We start from the raw sequence: 21254 nt of genomic DNA, 5'->3' as shown, positions 1-21254 counted from the left end.
AGATTGGAGTAAAAACCTTGCCCTTGTTCCTGAAGAGGAACAGGGATCACCACTCCTTCTGCTCTTAGAGAGCCCACCGCCTGCAGAAGGGCATCTGCTCGGTTGGGATGTGGGGAAGTTCTGAAGAACCGAGGCGGAGGACGAGAACTGAACTCTATCCTGTACCCGTGAGACAAAATGTCTGTTACCCACCGGTCCTTGACCTGTGGCAGCCAAATGTCGCAAAAGCGGGAGAGCCTGCCACCGACCGAGGATGCGGAGGGAGGAGGCCGAAAGTCATGAGGCAGCCGGCTTGGAAGCGGTTCCTCCGGTTGCTTTCTTGGGGCGTGAGTGAGCCCGCCAGGCATCTGAGCTCCTTTGCTCCTTCTGATTCCCTTTGGACGAGGAGAATTGGGGCTTGCCCGAGCCTCGAAAGGACCGAAACCTCGACTGCCACTTCCTCTGTTGAGGTTTGCTTGATCTGGGCTGGGGTAAGGAGGAGTCCTTACCCTTGGACTGTTTAATGATTTCAGCCAATTGCTCACCAAACAGTCTGTCTCCAGATAGTGGCAAGCTGGTTAAACATTTCTTGGAAGCAGAATCTGCTTTCCATTCCTTTAACCACAAGGCTCTGCGCAAAACCACAGAGTTGGCGGACGCCATTGAGGTACGGCTCGTAGAGTCCAGTATCGCATTGATAGCGTAGGTCGCAAACGCAGACATTTGCGTAGTTAAGGACGCCACTTGCGGCACTGCTGGACGTATGATAGAGTCCACCTGTGCCAGACCAGCGGAAATAGCTTGGAGTGCCCACACGGCCGCGAATGCTGGAGCAAACGACGCGCCGATAGCTTCATAGACAGATTTCAACCAAAGGTCCATCTGTCTGTCATTGGCATCTTTAAGTGAAGCCCCATCCTCCACTGCAACTATGGATCTAGCCGCAAGCCTGGATATTGGGGGATCCACCTTTGGACACTGGGTCCAGCGTTTGACCACGTCAGGGGGAAAGGGATAACGTGTATCCTTAAGACGTTTGGAGAAACGTTTGTCTGGATAAGCATTATGTTTCTGGACTGATTCTCTGAAGTCAGAGTGGTCCAGAAAAGTACTCAATTTACGCTTGGGATACCGGAAATGGAACTTCTCCTGCTGTGCAGCTGCCTCCTCTGCTGAAGGGGCTGGGGGAGAAATATCCAACAGTCTATTGATGGCCGCTATAAGGTCATTTACCATAGCGTCACCATCAGGGGTATCTAGATTGAGAGCGGTGTCAGGATTAGACTCCTGATCACCCACCTCTGTCTCCTCACACAGAGACTCTTCTCGCTGAGACCCTGACCAGTGTGATGATGTCGAGGGTCTTTCCCAGCGAGCCCGCTTAGGCTGCCTGGGACTGTCATCCGAGTCAGAGTCTTCAGCCTGTGATGCCTGGGACCCCCTTGAAGTACGGATTAGTTCCAACTGTGGGGGACCGGGGAGCATAGACACAGCAGTGTCCATGGTCTGAGTAACTGGCCTGGACTGCAAGGTTTCCAGGATTTTTGTCATAGTCACAGACATCTTATCAGCAAAAGAAGGGAATTTTGTTACTTACCGTAAATTCCTTTTCTTCTAGCTCCTATTGGGAGACCCAGACGATTGGGTGTATAGCTACTGCCTCCGGAGGCCACACAAAGCATTACACTAAAAAGTGTAAGGCCCCTCCCCTTCTGGCTATACACCCCCAGTGGGATCACTGGCTCACCAGTTTTAGTGCAAAAGCAAGAAGGAGGAAAGCCAAGAACTGGTTTAAACAAATTCACTCCGAAGAAACGTCGGAGAACTGAAAACCGTTCAACATGAACAACATGTGTACCCGAAAAACCACCAAAAATCCCGAAGGACAACAGGGCGGGTGCTGGGTCTCCCAATAGGAGCTAGAAGAAAAGGAATTTACGGTAAGTAACAAAATTCCCTTCTTCTTCGGCGCTCCATTGGGAGACCCAGACGATTGGGACGTCCAAAAGCTGTCCCTGGGTGGGTAAACAATACCTCATGTAAGAGCTGCGAAGACAGCCCTCCCCTACGGGGAGGCAACTGCCGCCTGCAGGACTCTTCTACCTAGGCTGGCGTCCGCCGAAGCATAGGTATGCACCTGATAATGCTTGGTGAAAGTGTGCAGACTCGACCAGGTAGCTGCCTGGCACACTTGTTGAGCCGTAGCCTGGTGTCGTAATGCCCAGGACGCACCCACGGCTCTGGTAGAATGGGCCTTCAGCCCTGATGGAACCGGAAGCCCCGCAGAACGGTAGGCTTCAAGAATTGGTTCCTTGATCCATCTAGCCAGGGTGGCCTTAGAAGCCTGCGACCCTTTGCGCTTACCAGCGACAAGGACAAAGAGTGCATCGGAGCGGCGCAGGGGCGCCGTGCGGGAAATGTAGATTCTGAGTGCTCTCACCAGATCTAACAAATGTAAATCCTTCTCATACCGATGAACTGCATGAGGACAAAAAGAAGGCAAAGAGATATCCTGATTAAGATGAAAAGAGGATACCACCTTCGGGAGAAACTCCTGAATGGGGCGCAGCACTACCTTGTCCTGGTGGAAAACCAGGAAGGGAGCCTTGGATGACAGCGCTGCTAGCTCAGACACTCTCCGAAGAGATGTGATCGCTACCAGAAAAGCCACTTTCTGTGAGAGTCTAGAAAGTGAAACCTCCCTCAGAGGCTCGAAGGGCGGCTTCTGGAGGGCAACTAGTACCCTGTTCAGATCCCATGGATCTAACGGCCGCTTGTACGGGGGTACGATATGACAAACCCCCTGCAGGAACGTGCGCACCTTAGGAAGTCGTGCCAGACGCTTCTGAAAAAAGACGGATAGCGCCGAGACTTGCCCTTTAAGGGAACCGAGCGACAAACCTTTTTCTAACCCAGATTGCAGGAAAGAAAGAAAGGTAGGCAAAGCAAATGGCCAGGGAGACACTCCCTGAGCAGAGCACCAGGATAAGAATATCTTCCACGTTCTGTGGTAGATCTTAGCGGACGTGGGCTTCCTAGCCTGTCTCATGGTGGCAACGACCCCTTGGGATAATCCTGAAGACGCTAGGATCCAGGACTCAATGGCCACACAGTCAGGTTCAGGGCCGCAGAATTCCGATGGAAAAACGGCCCTTGGGACAGTAAGTCTGGTCGGTCTGGTAGTGCCCACGGTTGGCCGACCGTGAGATGCCACAGATCCGGATACCACGCCCTCCTTGGCCAGTCTGGGGCGACGAGTATGACGCGGCTGCAGTCGGATCTGATCTTGCGTAGCACTCTGGGCAAGAGTGCCAGAGGTGGAAACACATAAGGGAGCCGGAACTGCGACCAATCTTGCACTAAGGCGTCTGCCGCCAGAGCTCTGTGATCGCGAGACCGTGCCATGAAGGTTGGGACCTTGTTGTTGTGCCGGGACGCCATTAGGTCGACATCCGGCCTTCCCCAGCGGCGACAGATTTCCTGAAACACGTCCGGGTGAAGGGACCATTCCCCTGCGTCCATGCCCTGGCGACTGAGGAAGTCTGCTTCCCAGTTTTCTACGCCGGGGATGTGAACTGCGGATATGGTGGAGGCCGTGGCTTCCACCCACATCAGAATCCGCCGGACTTCCTGGAAGGCTTGCCGACTGCGTGTCCCCCCTTGGTGGTTGATGTATGCCACCGCTGTGGAGTTGTCCGACTGAATTCGGATCTGCCTCCCTTCCAGCCACTGCTGGAAGGCTAGTAGGGCCAGATATACTGCCCTGATCTCCAGAACATTGATCTGAAGGGTGGACTCCTGCTGAGTCCACGTACCCTGAGCCCTGTGGTGGAGAAAAACTGCTCCCCACCCTGACAGACTCGCGTCTGTCGTGACCACCGCCCAGGACGGTGGTAGGAAGGATCTTCCCTGTGATAATGAGTTGGGAAGAAGCCACCACTGCAGAGAGTCTTTGGCCGTCTGGGAAAGGGAGACTTTCCTGTCTAGGGATGTTGACTTCCCGTCCCATTGGCGGAGAATGTCCCATTGAAGTGGGCGCAGATGAAACTGCGCAAACGGAACCGCCTCCATTGCCGCCACCATCTTCCCGAGGAAGTGCATGAGGCGTCTTAAGGAGTGCGACTGACCTTGAAGGAGAGTCTGCACCCCAGTCTGTAGTGACCGCTGCTTGTCCAGCGGAAGCTTCACTATCGCTGAGAGAGTATGAAACTCCATGCCAAGATACGTTAGTGATTGGGTCGGTGACAGATTTGACTTTGAGAAGTTGATGATCCACCCGAACGTCTGGAGAGTCTCCAGCGCAACATTCAGGCTGAGTTGGCATGCCTCTTGAGAGGGTGCCTTGACAAGTAGATCGTCCAAGTAAGGGATCACAGAGTGTCCCTGAGAGTGCAAGACTGCTACCACTGCCGCCATGACCTTGGTGAACACCCGTGGGGCTGTCGCCAGACCAAATGGCAGAGCTACGAACTGAAGATGGTCGTCTCCTACCACGAAGCGCAGAAAGCGTTGGTGCTCTGTAGCAATCGGCACGTGGAGATAAGCATCTTTGATGTCTATTGATGCTAGGAAATCTCCTTGAGACATTGAGGCAATGACTGAGCGGAGGGATTCCATCCGGAACCGCCTGGCGTTCACATGCTTGTTGAGCAGTTTTAGGTCCAGAACAGGACGGAATGAGCCGTCCTTTTTTGGCACCACAAAGAGATTGGAGTAAAAACCTTGTCCTTGTTCCCGAAGAGGAACAGGGACCACCACTCCTTCTGCTCTTAGAGAATTCACCGCCTGCAGAAGGGCATCTGCTCGGTCGGGATGTGGGGAAGTTCTGAAGAACCGAGGTGGAGGACGAGAACTGAACTCTATCCTGTACCCGTGAGACAAAATGTCTGTTACCCACCGGTCTTTGACCTGTGGCAGCCAAATGTCGCAAAAGCGGGAGAGCCTGCCACCGACCGAGGATGCGGAGGGAGGCGGCCGAAAGTCATGAGGCAGCCGGCTTGGAAGCGGTACCTCCGGTTGCTTTCTTGGGGCGTGAGTGAGCCCGCCAGGAATCAGAGCTCCTTTGCTCTTTCTGAGCCCCTTTGGACGAGGAGAATTGGGGCTTGCCCGAGCCTCGAAAGGACCGAAACTTTGACTGCCACTTCCTCTGTTGAGGTTTGCTTGATCTGGGCTGGGGTAAGGAGGAGTCCTTACCCTTGGACTGTTTAATGATTTCAGCCAATTGCTCACCAAACAGTCTGTCTCCAGATAATGGCAAGCTGGTTAAACATTTTTTAGAAGCAGAATCTGCTTTCCATTCTTTTAACCACAAGGCTCTGCGCAAAACTACAGAGTTGGCGGATGCCATTGAGGTACGGCTCGTAGAGTCCAGTACCGCATTGATAGCGTAAGTCGCAAACGCAGTCATTTGCGTAGTTAAGGACGCCACTTGCGGCACTGCTGGACGTATGAGAGAGTCCACCTGCGCCAAACCAGCTGAAATAGCTTGGAGCGCCCACACGGCCGCGAATGCTGGAGCAAACGACGCGCCGATAGCTTCATAGACAGATTTCAACCAAAGGTCCATCTGTCTGTCATTGGCATCTTTAAGTGAAGCCCCATCCTCCACTGCAACAATGGATCTAGCTGCAAGCCTGGATATTGGAGGGTCCACTTTTGGACACTGGGTCCAGCGTTTGACCACGTCAGGGGGAAAGGGATAACGTGTATCCTTAAGACGTTTGGAAAAACGCTTGTCCGGATAAGCATTGTGTTTCTGGATTGATTCTCTGAAGTCAGAGTGGTCCAGAAAAGTACTTGATTTACGCTTGGGATACAGGAAATGGAATTTCTCCTGCTGGGCAGCTGCCTCCTCTGCTGAAGGGGCTGGGGGAGAAATATCCAACAGCCTATTGATGGCCGCTACAAGGTCATTTACCATGGCGTCACCATCTGGCGTATCCAAATTGAGTGCGGTGTCAGGACTAGACTCCTGATCACCCACCTCTGTCTCATCAAATAGAGACTCTTCTCGCTGAGACCCTGACCCGCGTGATGACGTGGAGGGTCTCTCCCAGCGAGCTCGCTTAGGCGGCCTGGGACTGTCATCAGAGTCCGAGCCCCCAGCCTGTGATGCCTGGGACCCCCTTGAAGTACGGATTAGGTCCAACTGAGGGGGACCGGGGAACATAGACACAGCAGTGTCCATGGTCTGAGCACCTGGCCTGGACTGCAAGGTCTCCAGGATTTTTGTCATAGTCACAGACATTTTATCAGCAAAGACTGCAAATTCTGTCCCCGTCACCGGGGCAGGGTTCACAGGCGTCTCTGCCTGGGCTACCACCACCATAGGCTCTGGCTGACGAAGTGCCACTGGGACTGAACATTGCACACAATGAGAGTCGTTGGAGCCTGCTGGTAGATTAGCCCCACATGCTGTACAAGCAGTGTATACAGCCCGTGCCTTGGCACCCTTGCGTTTTGTGGATGACATGTTGTTGTCTCCTCAGAGCAATATAGGGTATACAGCCAGGAAGCGACCGTACAGTGCAGTATATATTTATCTGGTACAGGAAAAAGTACACCAATACAACACTGTGGCAGTAGTGGGGCCAGCACTTATGTGCTGCTTACCGCCCGCTAAACGCGGGTGTGTGGTCGCCAGAAATCCCTAGTCTGTGGTCTCCCAGAGCCTGATGTCCTTCCTCCAGCCAGACTGCATGCAGGAATGGCTGCCGGCGTCCTGTGGAGGTGGGGGCGGGCCCTGGGCGTGCTCAGACTAAAAGCGGGAAACCTGCTTCCCACTGTGCCTAGTGAGAGGGCTGGAGCATGTAAATAAGGCTCCAGCCCTCGGCGCTGACGATTGCACAGCGTCTGTCCCATTCCCTGATTGACAGGGAGGGGGCGGGAACGAAGCGGAGCTAGGCCGCAAAAGCCGGGGAGTAAATTTATAAGCGCCGCCGCCGTAAAAGCGCGGTCGGCGCTAAGTCCCCGGCGCACTACAAGTCCCAGCCGCGCCGCCGCTCTGAGAGTGGCCGGCGCGGTAGTTCCCAGCACATGAAGTCACACAGCTAAGCTGCTGTGACTCAAACCCTAGCGTGCAGCGCTACTGTCCCCGGCGCACTAACACACCCAGCAAGTCTGGCGTGTGCGTGCCTGTCAGTACGGGGACACAGAGTACCTGAAAGTTGCAGGGCCATGTCCCTGAACGGTACTCCGCTCCGAATCCAGCAGGTTCAATGGGTCTGTGGATGGAGCCCCGGCCTCAGGGCTTGGGGGCCGGTAAGATCCCACTTCCTCAGAGCCCCTCAGGGGGATGGGGAAGGAAAACAGCATGTGGGCTCCAGCCTCCGTACCAGCAATAGGTACCTCAACCTTACAGACCACAAGTGGGGTAAGAAGGGAGCATGCTGGGGGCCCTGTATGGGCCCTCTTTTCTTCCATCCGACATAGTCAGCAGCTACTGCTGACTAAACAGTGGAGCTATGCGTGGATGTCTGACCTCCTTCGCACAAAGCAGAAAACTGGTGAGCCAGTGATCCCACTGGGGGTGTATAGCCAGAAGGGGAGGGGCCTTACACTTTTTAGTGTAATGCTTTGTGTGGCCTCCGGAGGCAGTAGCTATACACCCAATCGTCTGGGTCTCCCAATGGAGCGCCGAAGAAATTGCAAATTCTGTCCCCGTCACCGGGGCAGGGTTCACAGGCGTCTCTGCCTGGGCCACTACTACCATAGACTCTGGCTGCCGAAGTGGCACAGGGATTGAACATTGCACACAATGGGGGTCATTGGAACCTGCCGGTAGATTAGCCCCACATGCGGCACAAGCAGTGCATACCGCCTGTGTCTTGGCACCCTTGCGTTTTGCGGATGACATGCTGTTGTCTCCTCAGAGCAATATAGGGTATAAGCCAAGAAGCGACCGTACAGTGCAATATAAATATATATGGTACAGGGAAAGAGTGCACCAAAAAAACACTGTGGCACTAGTGGGGCCAGCACTTATGTGCAGCTTACCGCCCGCATAAACGCGGGTGTGTGGTCGCCAAAGTCCCTTGTCTGGGTCCCCCAGAGCCTGTGTCCGTTCTCCAGCCAGACTGCATGCAGGAATGGCTGCCGGCGTCCTGTGGAGAGGGGCGGGCCCTGGGCGTGTTCAGACCAAGAGCGGGAAACTTGCGTCCCCACTGTGCCCAGTGAGAGGGCTGGAGTATGTAAATAAGACTCCAGCCCTCGGCGCTGACTAATGTACAGCGTCTCTCCCCTTCCCTGACTGACAGGGTGGGGGCGGGAACGAAGCGGAGCTAGGCCGCAAAAGCCGGGGACTAGATTTATGAGCGCTGCCGCCGTAAAAGCGCGGTCAGCGCGAGTCCCCGGCGCACTACAAGTCCCAGCCGCGCCGCCGCTCTCGGAGCGGCCGGCGCGGTAGTTCCCAACACCTAAAATCACTCAGCTAAGCTGCAGTGACTCTAACCCGAGCGCGCAGCGCTAATGCCCCCGGCGCACTAGCACACCCAGCAAGTCTGGAGTGTGCGGCCGGTCTGTGCGGGGACACAGAGTACCTGAATGTTGCAGGGCCTTGTCCCTGACGGTACTCAGCTCCTCCAGCAGGTTCTCTGGGTCTGTGGATGGAGCCCGGCCTCAGGGTTTGGGGGCCGGTAAGATCCCACTTCCACAGAGCCCCTCAGGGGGATGGGGAAGGAAAGCAGCATGTGGGCTCCAGCCTCCATACCCGCAATGGGTACCTCAACCTTAACAAACCACAAGTGGGGTGAGAAGGGAGCATGCTGGGGACCCTATATGGGCCCTCTTTTCTTCCATCCGATAAAGTCAGCAGCTACTGCTGACTAAACAGTGGAGCTATGCGTGGATGTCTGACCTCCTTCGCACAAAGCTTGAAAACTGAGCAGCCCGTGATCCCACGGGGGGTGTATAGCCAGAAGGGGAGGGGCCTTACACTTTTTAGTGTAATGCTTTGTGTGGCCTCCGGAGGCAGTAGCTATACACCCAATTGTCTGGGTCTCCCAATGGAGCGCCGAAGAAAATATGACATTTGCCATTTTCAGAGCTTTTCTTACTTCGATGGCACTGAGCGAGGACTTGCTTTGTGAGTGAACGGCTCTTCTTCTTGGTACCACTTTGGTGAAGGCAGTGACAAAATATGACAATGCTGCATTTTTTTTTACTTTTCTTTATGGGAATATATATATATATATATATATATATATATATATATACATATAACATTTTTTTTTTCCAAGTATTTCTACAGATCCTTTATCATATGCTAATGAGCGTGGGGACTAGTACCAAGGGTGTTACATCCCCCGCCTAGCCGCCCTCTTAGCATGTTCGTACACCCACAGGGGCGTACTAACATGTTAGTCAATTCTGCATCACCAGCGGTGCCGCTCGTATCTGTGTTTGCGGTGACCGCTCTTCTGAATGCCGGGCACTTCCGGTCATGCACAATAGACCTCTCTGATGGCGGGTCGCGTACTGCACATGACTGAAAGTGCCGGGCATTCAGAAGCGCGGTCACAGCGAACACAGGTACGCGCTACACCACTGGTGATACTGAATTGAATAACATGTTAGTACGCCCCTGTGGGCATGCTAAGAGGGCGGCTAGTCTGGGGATATAAGGCCCTTAGGACTAGTCCCCGTGCTCATTAGCATAAGATAAAGGATCTTTAGAAATACTTTTTCTAAAGATCCCTTTATCTATGCTAGTGTATACAGGGACGGTTAGGCAGGGATTAGCAATATGCACGTGGTTCGGGGTGCATATTGCACCTGACAGGTTCCCTTTAAGAGACCAGACTTTTACAAGACATGATGTGAAGATATTTAATACACTGAACTTTTCAAAATTCTAATTTTTTTCTTTGAAAAATAAAGAAGGGAATTTTGTTACTTACCGTAAATTCCTTTTCTTCTAGCTCTTATTGGGAGACCCAGACGATTGGGGTATAGCTACTGCCCTCTGGAGGCCACACAAAGCACTACACTAAAAGTGCAAGGCCCCTCCCTCTCTGGCTATACCCCCCCGTAGTATCACGGGTACTCCAGTTTTAGTGCCAAAGCAAGAAGGAGGAAGCCAACAACTGGTTTAAACAAATTAACTCCGAGTAACATCGGAGAACTGAAAAACCGTTCAACATGAACAACATGTGTACCCGCAAACAGCAAAAAACAATCCCGAAGGACAACAGGGCGGGTGCTGGGTCTCCCAATAAGAGCTAGAAGAAAAGGAATTTACGGTAAGTAACAAAATTCCCTTCTTCTTCAGCGCTCTATTGGGAGACCCAGACGATTGGGACGTCCAAAAGCTGTCCCTGGGTGGGTAAAGAAATACCTCATGTTAGAGCTGCAAAACAGCCCCCCCCCTACGGGGATGTCACTGCCGCCTGCAGGACTCTTCTACCTAAGCTGGCATCCGCCGAAGCATAGGTATGCACCTGATAATGCTTGGTGAACGTGTGCAGACTCGACCAGGTAGCCGCCTGACACACCTGTTGAGCCGAAGCCTGGTGCCGTAATGCCCAGGACGCACCTACGGCTCTGGTTGAGTGGGCTTTTAGCCCTGAAGGAACCGGAAGCCCAGCAGAACGGTAGGCCTCTATAATTGGTTCTTTGATCCATCGAGCCAAGGTGGCTTTAGAAGCCTGCAACCCCTTGCGCGGACCGGCGACAAGGACAAAAAGTGCATCGGAACGGCGCATGGGCGCCGTGCGGGAAATGTAGATCCTGAGTGCTCTCACCAGATCTAGCAAACGCAAGTCCCTTTCATACCGGTGAACCGGATGAGGATAAAAGGAAGGCAATGATATATCCTGATTAAGATGAAACGAGGATACGACCTTAGGGAGAAACTCCGGAATGGGGCGCAGCACAACCTTGTCCTGGTGGAACACCAAGAAGGGAGCCTTGGATGACAGAGCAGCCAGCTCAGACACTCGCCGAAGCGATGTGATCGCAACAAGAAACGCCACTTTCTGTGACAGGCGAGAAAAAGAAACTTCTTTGAGAGGCTCGAAGGGCGGCTTCTGGAGAGCCACTAGTACCCTGTTCAGATCCCATGGATCCAACGGCCGCTTGTACGGGGGCACAATATGACAGACCCCCTGCAGGAACGTGCGCACCTTAGGAAGACGTGCTAGACGCTTCTGAAAAAAACACGGATAGTGCCGAGACTTGCCCTTTAAGGGAGCCGAGCGACAAGCCCTTTTCCAACCCTGATTGCAGGAAAGATAGAAAAGTGGGCAATGCAAATGGCCAGGGAGACACTCCCTGAGCAGAGCACCAGGTTAAGAAAATCTTCCACGTTCTGTGGTAGATCTTAGCAGAAGTTGACTTCCTAGCTTGTCTCATTGTGGCTACCACTCCCTGGGATAATCCTGTTGACGATAGGATCCAGGACTCAATGGCCACACAGTCAGGTTCAGGGCCGCAGAATTCTGATGGAAAAACGGCCCTTGAGACAGCAGGTCTGGACGGTCTGGAAGCGACCACGGTCGGCCGACCGTGAGATGCCACAGATCCGGATACCACGATCTCCTCGGCCAGTCTGGGGCGACGAGTATGATGCGGCTGCAATCGGATCTGATCTTGCGTAGTACTCTGGGCAAGAGTGCCAGAGGCGGGAATACATATGGGAGGCGGAAGTGCGACCAATCTTGCACCAAGGCGTCTGCCGCCAGCGCTCTTTGATCTCGCGACCGCGCCATGAATGCCGGGACCTTGTTGTTGTGCCGAGACGCCATTAGGTCGACGTCCGGCACTCCCCATCGGCGACAGATTTCCTGAAACACGTCCGGGTGAAGGGACCATTCCCCTGCGTCCATGCCCTGGCGACTGAGGAAGTCTGCTTCCCAGTTTTCTACGCCCGGGATGTGAACCGCGGATATGGTGGATGCTGTGTCCTCCACCCAATTCAGAATGCGCCGGACTTCCTGAAAGGCTTGCCGGCTGCGCGTCCCTCCTTGGTGGTTGATGTATGCCACCGCTGTGGAGTTGTCCGATTGGATTCGGATCTGCTTTCCTTCCAGCCACTGTTGGAAGGCCAGTAGGGCAAGATACACTGCCCTGATTTCCAGAACATTGATCTGAAGGGTGGACTCCTGCTGAGTCCACGTCCCCTGAGCCCTGTGGTGTAGAAACACTGCTCCCCACCCCGACAGACTCGCATCTGTCGTGACTACTGCCCAGGATGGGGGCAGGAAGGATCTTCCCTGAGACAATGAGGTGGGAAGGAGCCACCATTGCAGAGAGTCCTTGGCCGTCTGGGAAAGAGAGACTTTCCTGTCTAGGGAAGTCGTCTTCCCGTCCCATTGGCGGAGAATGTCCCATTGAAGTGGACGCAGATGAAACTGCGCAAAGGGAACTGCTTCCATGGCTGCCACCATCTTCCCTAGGAAGTGCATGAGGCGCCGTAAGGGGTGCGACTGGCCCTGAAGGAGCGATTGCACCCCTGTCTGTAGGGACCGCTGCTTGTTTAGCGGAAGCTTCACTCTCGCTGCTCGAGTATGAAACTCCATGCCAAGATACGTTAGTGACTGTGTCGGTGACAGATTTGACTTTGGAAAGTTGATGATCCATCCAAAAGTCTGGAGAGTCTCCAGCGTAGCCTGTAGACTGAGTTGGCATGCCTCTTGAGAGGGTGCCTTGACAAGTAGATCGTCTAGGTAAGGGATCACCGAGTGTCCCTGAGAGTGCAAGACTGCTACCACCGCCGCCATGACCTTGGTGAAGACCCGTGGGGCTGTCGCCAGACCAAATGGCAGAGCTACGAACTGAAAATGGTCGTCTCCTATCACAAAACGTAGAAAACGTTGATGTTCTGTAGCAATTGGCACGTGGAGATAAGCATCCTTGATGTCTATTGAGGCAAGGAAGTCTCCTTGAGACATTGAGGCAATGACAGAACGGAGGGTTTCCATCCGGAACCTCCTGGCGTGCACATGTTTGTTGAGCAGTTTTAGGTCCAGAACAGGACGGAATGAGCCGTCCTTTTTTGGCACCACAAAGAGATTGGAGTAAAACCCTCTCCCTTGTTCCTGAAACGGTACAGGAACCACTACTCCCTCCGCTCTTAGGGAGTCCACCGCCTGCCGCAGGACATCTACACGGTCTGGGTGTGGGGAGGTTCTGAAGAACCGAGCTGGAGGACGAGAACTGAACTCGATTCTGTACCCGCGCGACAAAATGTCCGTCACCCACCGGTCTTTGACCTGTGACATCCAAGTGTCGTAAAAGCGGGAGAGCCTGCCCCCGACCGGAGATGCGGAGGGAGGGGACTGGAAGTCATGAGGTAGCCACTTTGGAAGCGGTTCCTCCATTTGCTTTCTTGGGGCGTGAATGAGCCCTCCAGGAATCTGAGTTTCTTTGCGTCCTCTGAGTCCCTTTGGACGAGGAGAATTGTGTTTTGCCCGAACCTCGAAAGGACTGAAACTTCTGCTGCCACTTCTCTGCTGAGGTTTGCTTGATCTGGGCTGGGGTAAAGAGGAGTCTTTACCCTTGGACTGTTTAATGATGTCAGCCAATGGCTCGCCAAACAGTCTTTCTCTAGACAGAGGCAAGCTGGTTAAACATTTTTTGGAACCAGCATCTGCTTTCCAGTCCTTTAACCACAATGCCCTGCGCAAAACTACCGAATTGGCAGACGCCATTGAGGTGCGGCTGGTAGATTCTAGGACCGCATTGATAGCGTAAGACGCAAACGCGGACATCTGCGAGGTAAGGGACGCCACTTGCGGCACCGCTGGATGTAAGATAGCATCCACTTTCGCTAAACCAGCTGAAATAGCTTGTAGCGCCCATACGGCTGCGAATGCTGGAGCAAACGACGCGCCGATAGCTTCATAGACAGATTTTAACCAAAGGTCCATCTGTCTGTCATTGGCATCCTTAAGTGAAGCGCCATCCTCCACTGCAACTATGGATCTAGCTGCAAGTTTGGAAATCGGGGGATCCACCTTTGGACACTGGGTCCAGCGCTTGACCACCTCAGGGGGGAAAGGATAACGTGTATCCTTAGAACGTTTAGAGAAAACGCTTTTCTGGATGAGCATCGTGTTTCTGGATTGATTCTCTGAAGTCAGAGTGATCCAACAGAGCACTTAATTTACGCTTGGGATAGAGGAAACGAAATTTCTCCTGCTCTGCCGCTGCCTCTTCTGCTGAAGGGGTTGGGGGAGAAATATCTAACAGCCTATTGATGGCTGAGATAAGATCGTTTACCATGGCGTCCCCATCCGGGGTATCCAGATTGAGAGGGGTTCCAGGATTAGACTCCTGATCACTCTCTTCAGACACATCACAGGGAGACTGATTGCGCTGAGACCCTGAGCAGTGTGATGACGTTGAGGGTCTTTCCCAGCGAGCCCGCTTGGGGTGGCTGGGGCAATCATCTGAGTCATCATACTCATCCTGAGAGGCCGGGGACCCCCTTGCAGTCTGGATTAAATCCAACTGCGGAGGGTTAGAGGACATAGACCTCGCCGTGTCCATAGACTGAGCCCCAGGCATGGATTGCAAAGTTTCCAGGATTTTTGCCATAGTCACCGACATATTAACCGCAAAAACTGCAAAGTCTGACCCTGACACCGGGGCAGGACTTACAGGCGTCTCAGCCTGGGTCACTATCTCTCCTGACTCCGGCTGGCGAAGCAGCACCGGATCTGAGCATTGCACACAATGGGGGTCTTTGGAACCTGCTGGTAGAGCAGTCCCACAAGCAGCACACACAGTGCACACAGCCCTAGCCTTGGCAGCTTTGCGTCTTGTGGATGACATGCTGCTGCTTCCTCAGAGCGATCTGGGGTATTCAGCCAGGAAGCGACCTCACAGTGCAAGAAATCAATAAATCTCTATGTCCAGTGACACAATACACTAACATACACTGAGGCACTAGAGGGGCCAGCTGAAAAGCCGCTTACCGCCCGCTAAAGAGCGGGTGTGTGGTCTTCCAAAGCCCCTCAGTCTAGGTCTCCCAGAGCCTTGCGTCCTTCTTCCAGCCAGCCATGCATGTAATGGCTGCCGGCGTCCTGAGGGAAGAAGGGGGGCGGGCCCTGGGCGTTCCTGACCAAGAGCGGGAAGCCTGCTCCCTCTGTGCCTAGTGTGAGGGCTGGAGCATGTAAATCAGGCTCCAGCCCTCCTCGCTGCCGTGAAACAGCGTCTCTCCCCTACCCTGATTGACAGGGTGGGGGCGGGAACGATCGGAGCTGCCGGCGTCCTAGGCCCAAAAGCCGGGGACTAGAGTTATAAACGCCGCCGCCGTAAAAGCGCGGTCGGCGTATCCCCGGCGCACCACAAGTCACAGCAGCGCCGCCCGGTCCAGTGAGGGTCGGCGCTGCGTTCCCAGAACACAAAGTCCCCCAGATGACTGTAGGAACACCAGCTCAGTGTACGGTCCCCGGCGCACTACAACACCCAGCCAGCCCGGAGTGTGTCTGTGCCTGCCGGGGACACAGAGTACCTGTAAGATGCAGGGCCCGGTCCCTGATGGTACTCCTGCTCCGTATCCATCAGGTTCTGATGGGTCTGTGGATGGAGCCCGGCGACAGAGCTTTGAGGCCGGCAGGATCCCACTTCCACAGAACCCCCAAGGGGATGTGGAAGGAAAAACAGCATGTCAGGCTCCAGCCCTGTACCAGCAATAGGTACCTCAACCTTACAACACCATCCAGGGGTGAGAAGGGAGCATGCTGGGAACACTATATGTGTCCTCTTTTCTTCCATCCGAACTAGTCAGCAGCTACTGCTGACTAAAATCTGTGGAGCTATGCATGGAATGTCTGACCTCCTTCGCACACAAAGCTAAAACTGGAGTACCCGTGATACTACGGGGGGGTATAGCCAGAGAGGGAGGGGCCTTGCACTTTTAGTGTAGTGCTTTGTGTGGCCTCCAGAGGGCAGTAGCTATACCCCAATCGTCTGGGTCTCCCAATAGAGCGCTGAAGAAATATATTTTTTTTTATTCCCCTTAGAAGATATGAACCTGCAATGGTTTGTTCTTTTTACCATAAGATATTGTAGTATATAATAAAACCATTAATCTCCAATGAAGTAACAAATCGCTGCCACTGAACCCCTTAAAGGGAATCTGTCAGCAGGTTTTTGCTACCACATTATAGAGCAGCATAATGTAGACAAATAGACCCTGCATCCAACAATGTGTCACTTATTTACTGGGTACAGCGCTTCTGACACAATCAGAGATGTTTAGATTTAGCAATCCAGCAGAGCTCAGATCGGTCCTGCCCACACCAGGCTCTCTGTATACAATGTCAATAGACAGTGAGCAGATAATCACAAAAGGGGCGGAGTCGGAAAAGTGCCCCCACACCATCTAGTCACAGCAATGATAATCAACAGGTGCTAAAAGAAACATTGCAAGTAAACACCACAAGATACCTTGATAAGAGACACATAGCTGAATTTTGTGTGTTATCCACTACATCAGATTACATTGAAAAATCTGCTAACAAATTCCCTTTAAACCTGTCCAGGATTATCAGGAGTACTATGATGGCAGACATGGGGATTTTCAACAGGCCACCCGACTTCTGTGTCAATTAGTGTCTTAAGGCTGCTTTACACGCTTCAATTTCTCGTGCGTTCGCATGTGCAATCGCACCCGCCCCCATCGTTTGTGCGATACGGGCAATTTGTTGCCCGTGTCGCACAAACTCTGTAACCCCCGTCACACGTACTTACCTCCCGAATGACCTTGCTGTGGGTGGAGAACATCCTCTTCCTGAAGGGGGAGGGACGTTTGGCGTCACAGCGAAGTCACACACCAGCCGGCCAATAGAAGTGGAGGGGCGGAGATGAGCAGGACGTAAACATCCCGCCCACCTCCTTCCGCATTACCGGCGGCCGCAGGTAAGCTGCAGTTCATCGTTGCCGGAGTGTCACACGGAGTAACGTGTGCTGCCACGGGAACGATGAACAACCGGAGCACAGACGGACGTTCGATTTTTAGAAAATGAGCGACGTGTCAACGAGCAACGATAAGGTGAGTATTTTTGCTCGTTCACAGTCGCTCATTTGTGTTACACGCTACGATATGTCAAACGAGGCCGGATGTGCGTTACTAACGACGTGACCCCGACGACATATCGTTAGATATATCCTAGCGTGTAAAGCCCGCTTTAAAGGGCTCAATGGGTGCACGTAATGGCACGTCCCCACCTCCCCTTGGATCGCGAGCCTTAAATGAAGCAATCAGCTAATAAGCTGTCTCCATACACCAGCACCCGATATAGGACAGACTAGCACATCCAATGTCAGGAAAGGGTTAAATATTTCCTCATTTTCACTATACAGGTGTGTGCAGGTCTGGTCTCTGGACACCCAACCATATCTATAGGCACGATGGCAAAATAGAGATGTGTCCCACTCAGCCCCCCATTACTCAGCATGTCCTAATATTAGGATAGGATACTGACCTCCTGTAAGGCCATGATGGCCGAGCTCTGCCACGAATACGGCACGCCCTTAGCATATTTCAAACATACTTCTCGGACCTACAAGAATGAAAGGATATAAGATTTTTCCTACTGGTTGCTAAAAACAGAAATCCCAGAGGAACAGTCATCAAAACTAAATCCACTCACAAGTCTAGCAAATGGGGCCTTCTTTATCAAGAGCTCTGTTGACTTTTGATATTTCCGGATTTCTCTCAACGCTACTGTTCCTGGCCGGTAGCGTTTTCTCTTTGGTTCCTCCGGTGTCTTCTTCTTATCTAGTTTGTTTGGGAAAAAGAAGGGAATTTTGTTTACTTACCGTAAATTCCTTTTCTTCTAGCTCCTATTGGGAGACCCAGACAATTGGGTGTATAGCTTCTGCCTCCGGAGGCCACACAAAGTATTACACTTTAAAAAGTGTAACCCCTCCCCTCTGCCTATACACCCTCCCGTGCATCACGGGCCCATCAGTTTTGGTGCCAAAGCAGGAAGGAGGAAACTTATAAATTGGTCTAAGGTAAATTCAATCCGAAGGATGTTCGGAGAACTGAAACCATGAACCAAAAGAACAATTCAACATGAACAACATGTGTACACAAAAGAACAACAGCCCGAAGGGAACAGTGGCGGGTGCTGGGTCTCCCAATAGGAGCTAGAAGAAAAGGAATTTACGGTAAGTAAACAAAATTCCCTTCTTCTTTGTCGCTCCATTGGGAGACCCAGACAATTGGGACGTCCAAAAGCAGTCCCTGGGTGGGTAAAAGAATACCTCGATAAAAAGAGCCGAAAAAACGGCCACTTCTTACAGGTGAGCAACCGCCGCTTGAAGGACTCGCCTACCTAGGCTGGCATCTGCCGAAGCATAGGCATGCACCTGATAGTGTTTTGTGAAAGTGTGCAGACTCGACCAGGTAGCTGCCTGACACACCTGCTGAGCCGTAGCCTGGTGCCGCAATGCCCAGGACGCACCTACGGCTCTGGTAGAATGGGCCTTCAGCCCTGAAGGAATCGGAAGCCCAGACGAACGGTAGGCTTCAAGAATCGGCTCCTTGATCCACCGAGCCAAGGTTGACTTGGAAGCCTGCGACCCCTTACGCTGGCCAGCGACAAGGACAAAGAGCGCATCAGAACGGCGCAGGGGCGCCGTGCGAGAAATGTAGAGCCTGAGTGCTCTCACGAGATCTAACAAGTGCAAATCCTTTTCACATTGGTGAACTGGATGAGGGCAAAAAGAAGGTAAGGAGATATCCTGATTGAGATGAAAAGGGGATACCACCTTAGGGAGAAATTCCGGGACCGGACGCAGAACCACCTTATCCTGGTGAAACACCAGGAAGGGGGCTTTGCATGACAGCGCTGCTAGCTCAGACACTCTCCTAAGTGATGTGACTGCCACTAGGAAGGCCACCTTCTGCGAAAGGCGTGATAGAGAGACATCCCGCATCGGCTCGAAAGGTGGCTTCTGGAGAGCCGTCAGCACCCTGTTAAGATCCCAGGGTTCTAGCGGACGCTTGTAAGGTGGGACTATGTGGCAAACCCCCTGCAGGAACGTGCGGACCTGCGGAAGCCTGGCTAGACGCTTTTGAAAAAACACGGAAAGCGCCGATACTTGTCCCTTGAGAGAGCCGAGAGACAAACCCTTGTCCATTCCGGATTGAAGGAAAGAAAGAAAAGTGGGTAAGGCAAACGGCCAGGGAGTAAAACCCTGATCAGAGCACCAGGATAAGAAGATCCTCCAAGTCCTGTGATAGATCTTGGCGGACGTTGGTTTCCTAGCCTGTCTCATAGTGGCAATGACATCTTGAGATAACCCTGAGGACGCTAGGAGCCAGGACTCAATGGCCACACAGTCAGGTTGAGGGCCGCAGAATTCAGATGGAAAAATGGCCCTTGAGATAGCAAGTCTGGTCGGTCTGGGAGTGCCCACGGTTGACCCACCGTGAGGTGCCACAGATCCGGGAACCACGACCTCCTCGGCCAGTCTGGAGCGATGAGGATGGCGCGGCGGCAGTCGGACCTGATCTTGCGTAACACTCTGGGCAGCAGTGCCAGAGGAGGAAATACATAAGGCAGTCGAAACTGCGACCAATCCTGAACTAATGCGTCTGCCGCCAGAGCTCTGTGATCTTGAGACCGTGCCATGAATGCCGGGACTTTGTTGTTGTGCCGAGACGCCATTAGGTCGACGTCCGGCGTTCCCCAGAGGCAACAGATCTCTTGAAACACGTCCGGGTGAAGAGACCATTCCCCTGCGTCCATGCCCTGGCGACTGAGAAAGTCTGCTTCCCAGTTTTCTACGCCCGGGATGTGAACTGCGGAGATGGTGGAGTCTGTGGCTTCCGCCCACAGCAGAATCCGCCGAACTTCTTGAAAAGCTTGACGACTGCGTGTGCCGCCCTGGTGGTTGATGTACGCAACCGCCGTGGCGTTGTCCGACTGAATTCGGATCTGCCTGCCCTCCAGCCACCGCTGGAACGCCTTTAGGGCTAGATACACTGCCCTTATCTCCAGAACATTGATCTGAAGGGAGGACTCTGTCGGAGTCCAGGTTCCCTGAGCCCTGTGGTGGAGGAAGACCGCTCCCCACCCTGACAGACTCGCGTCCGTCGTGACCACAGCCCAGGATGGGGGCAGGAAGGATTTTCCTTTTGACAAAGAAGTGGTAAGAAGCCACCACTGAAGAGAGGTCTTGGCTGCCCGTGAAAGGGAGACGTTCCTGTCTAGGGACGTCGACCTCCTGTCCCATTTGCGGAGAATGTCCCATTGAAGTGGACGCAGATGAAACTGCGCAAAGGGAACTGCCTCCATTGCTGCCACCATCTTCCCTAGGAAGTGCATGAGGCGCCTCAAGGGGTGTGATTGGGCTTGAAGGAGAGAGTGCACCCCTGTCTGTAGTGAACGCTGTTTGTCCAGCGGTAGCTTCACCATCGCTGAGAGAGTATGAAACTCCATCCCGAGGTAAGTCAGCGATTGGGTCGGTGTCAATTTTGACTTTGGGAAATTGATGATCCACCCGAACCTCTGGAGAGTCTCCAGAGCAATGGTCAGGCTGTGTTGGCATGCCACCCGAGAGGGTGCCTTGACTAGAAGATCGTCTAAGTAAGGGATCACCGAGTGGCCCTGAGAGTGTAGGACCGCCACTACTGCTGCCATGACCTTGGTGAAGACCCGTGGGGCTGTCGCCAGGCCGAAAAGCAGTGCTACGAACTGAAGGTGTTCGTCTTTGATGGCGAAACGCAGGAAGCGTTGATGCTCTGGTGCAATCGGCACATGGAGATAAGCATCCCTGATGTCGATTGATGCTAGGAAGTCTCCTTGGGACATCGAGGCGATGACAGAGCGGAGAGATTCCATCCGGAACCGTCTGGTTCTCACGTGTCTGTTGAGCAGTTTGAGGTCCAGAACGGGACGGAATGATCCGTCCTTTTTTGGCACCACAAACAAGTTGCAGTAGAAGCCGTGACCATGTTCCTGAGGGGGAACGGGAATCACCACTCCTTGTGCCTTCAGAGTGTTCACCGCCTGAAAAAGTGCATCGGCTCGCTCGGGGGGCGGAGATGTTCTGAAGAAACGAGTCGGAGGACGAGAACTGAGCTCTATCCTGTAACCGTGAGACAGAATGTCTCTCACCCATCGGTCTTGGACATGTGGCCACCAGGCGTCGCAAAAGCGGGAGAGCCTGCCACCGACCGAGGATGCGGTGTGGGGAGGCCTGAAAGTCATGAGGAGGCCGCCTTGGGGGCGGTTCCTCCGGCGGTCTTTTTAGGACGTGACTTAGACCGCCATGCAGAAGAGTTCCTCTGGCCCTTCTGTGACCTGTTGGACGTG

At 53.3% G+C, this 21254-nt stretch overlaps 1 protein-coding gene across 1 annotated transcript in view; it reads right to left on the bottom strand.

Moving 5' to 3' along the window:
* LOC142251856 (uncharacterized) overlaps positions 1 to 21254 on the bottom strand; it is an 82429-nt gene that overhangs the window by 18511 nt on the left and 42664 nt on the right. The window contains exons 5-6 of the mRNA XM_075324904.1: positions 17577 to 17704; positions 17409 to 17486 (exon numbers count right to left, since the gene is read on the bottom strand). Of these exons, the coding sequence (XP_075181019.1) occupies positions 17409 to 17486; positions 17577 to 17704 (206 nt within the window). The remainder of the gene's footprint in view (positions 1 to 17408; positions 17487 to 17576; positions 17705 to 21254) is intronic.

The sequence above is a fragment of the Anomaloglossus baeobatrachus genome, chromosome 9 (genome assembly GCF_048569485.1).
Source record: "Anomaloglossus baeobatrachus isolate aAnoBae1 chromosome 9, aAnoBae1.hap1, whole genome shotgun sequence".
NCBI classification, from domain to species: Eukaryota; Metazoa; Chordata; class Amphibia; order Anura; family Aromobatidae; genus Anomaloglossus; species Anomaloglossus baeobatrachus.
This window is presented reverse-complemented; position numbering and strand designations above follow the sequence as displayed.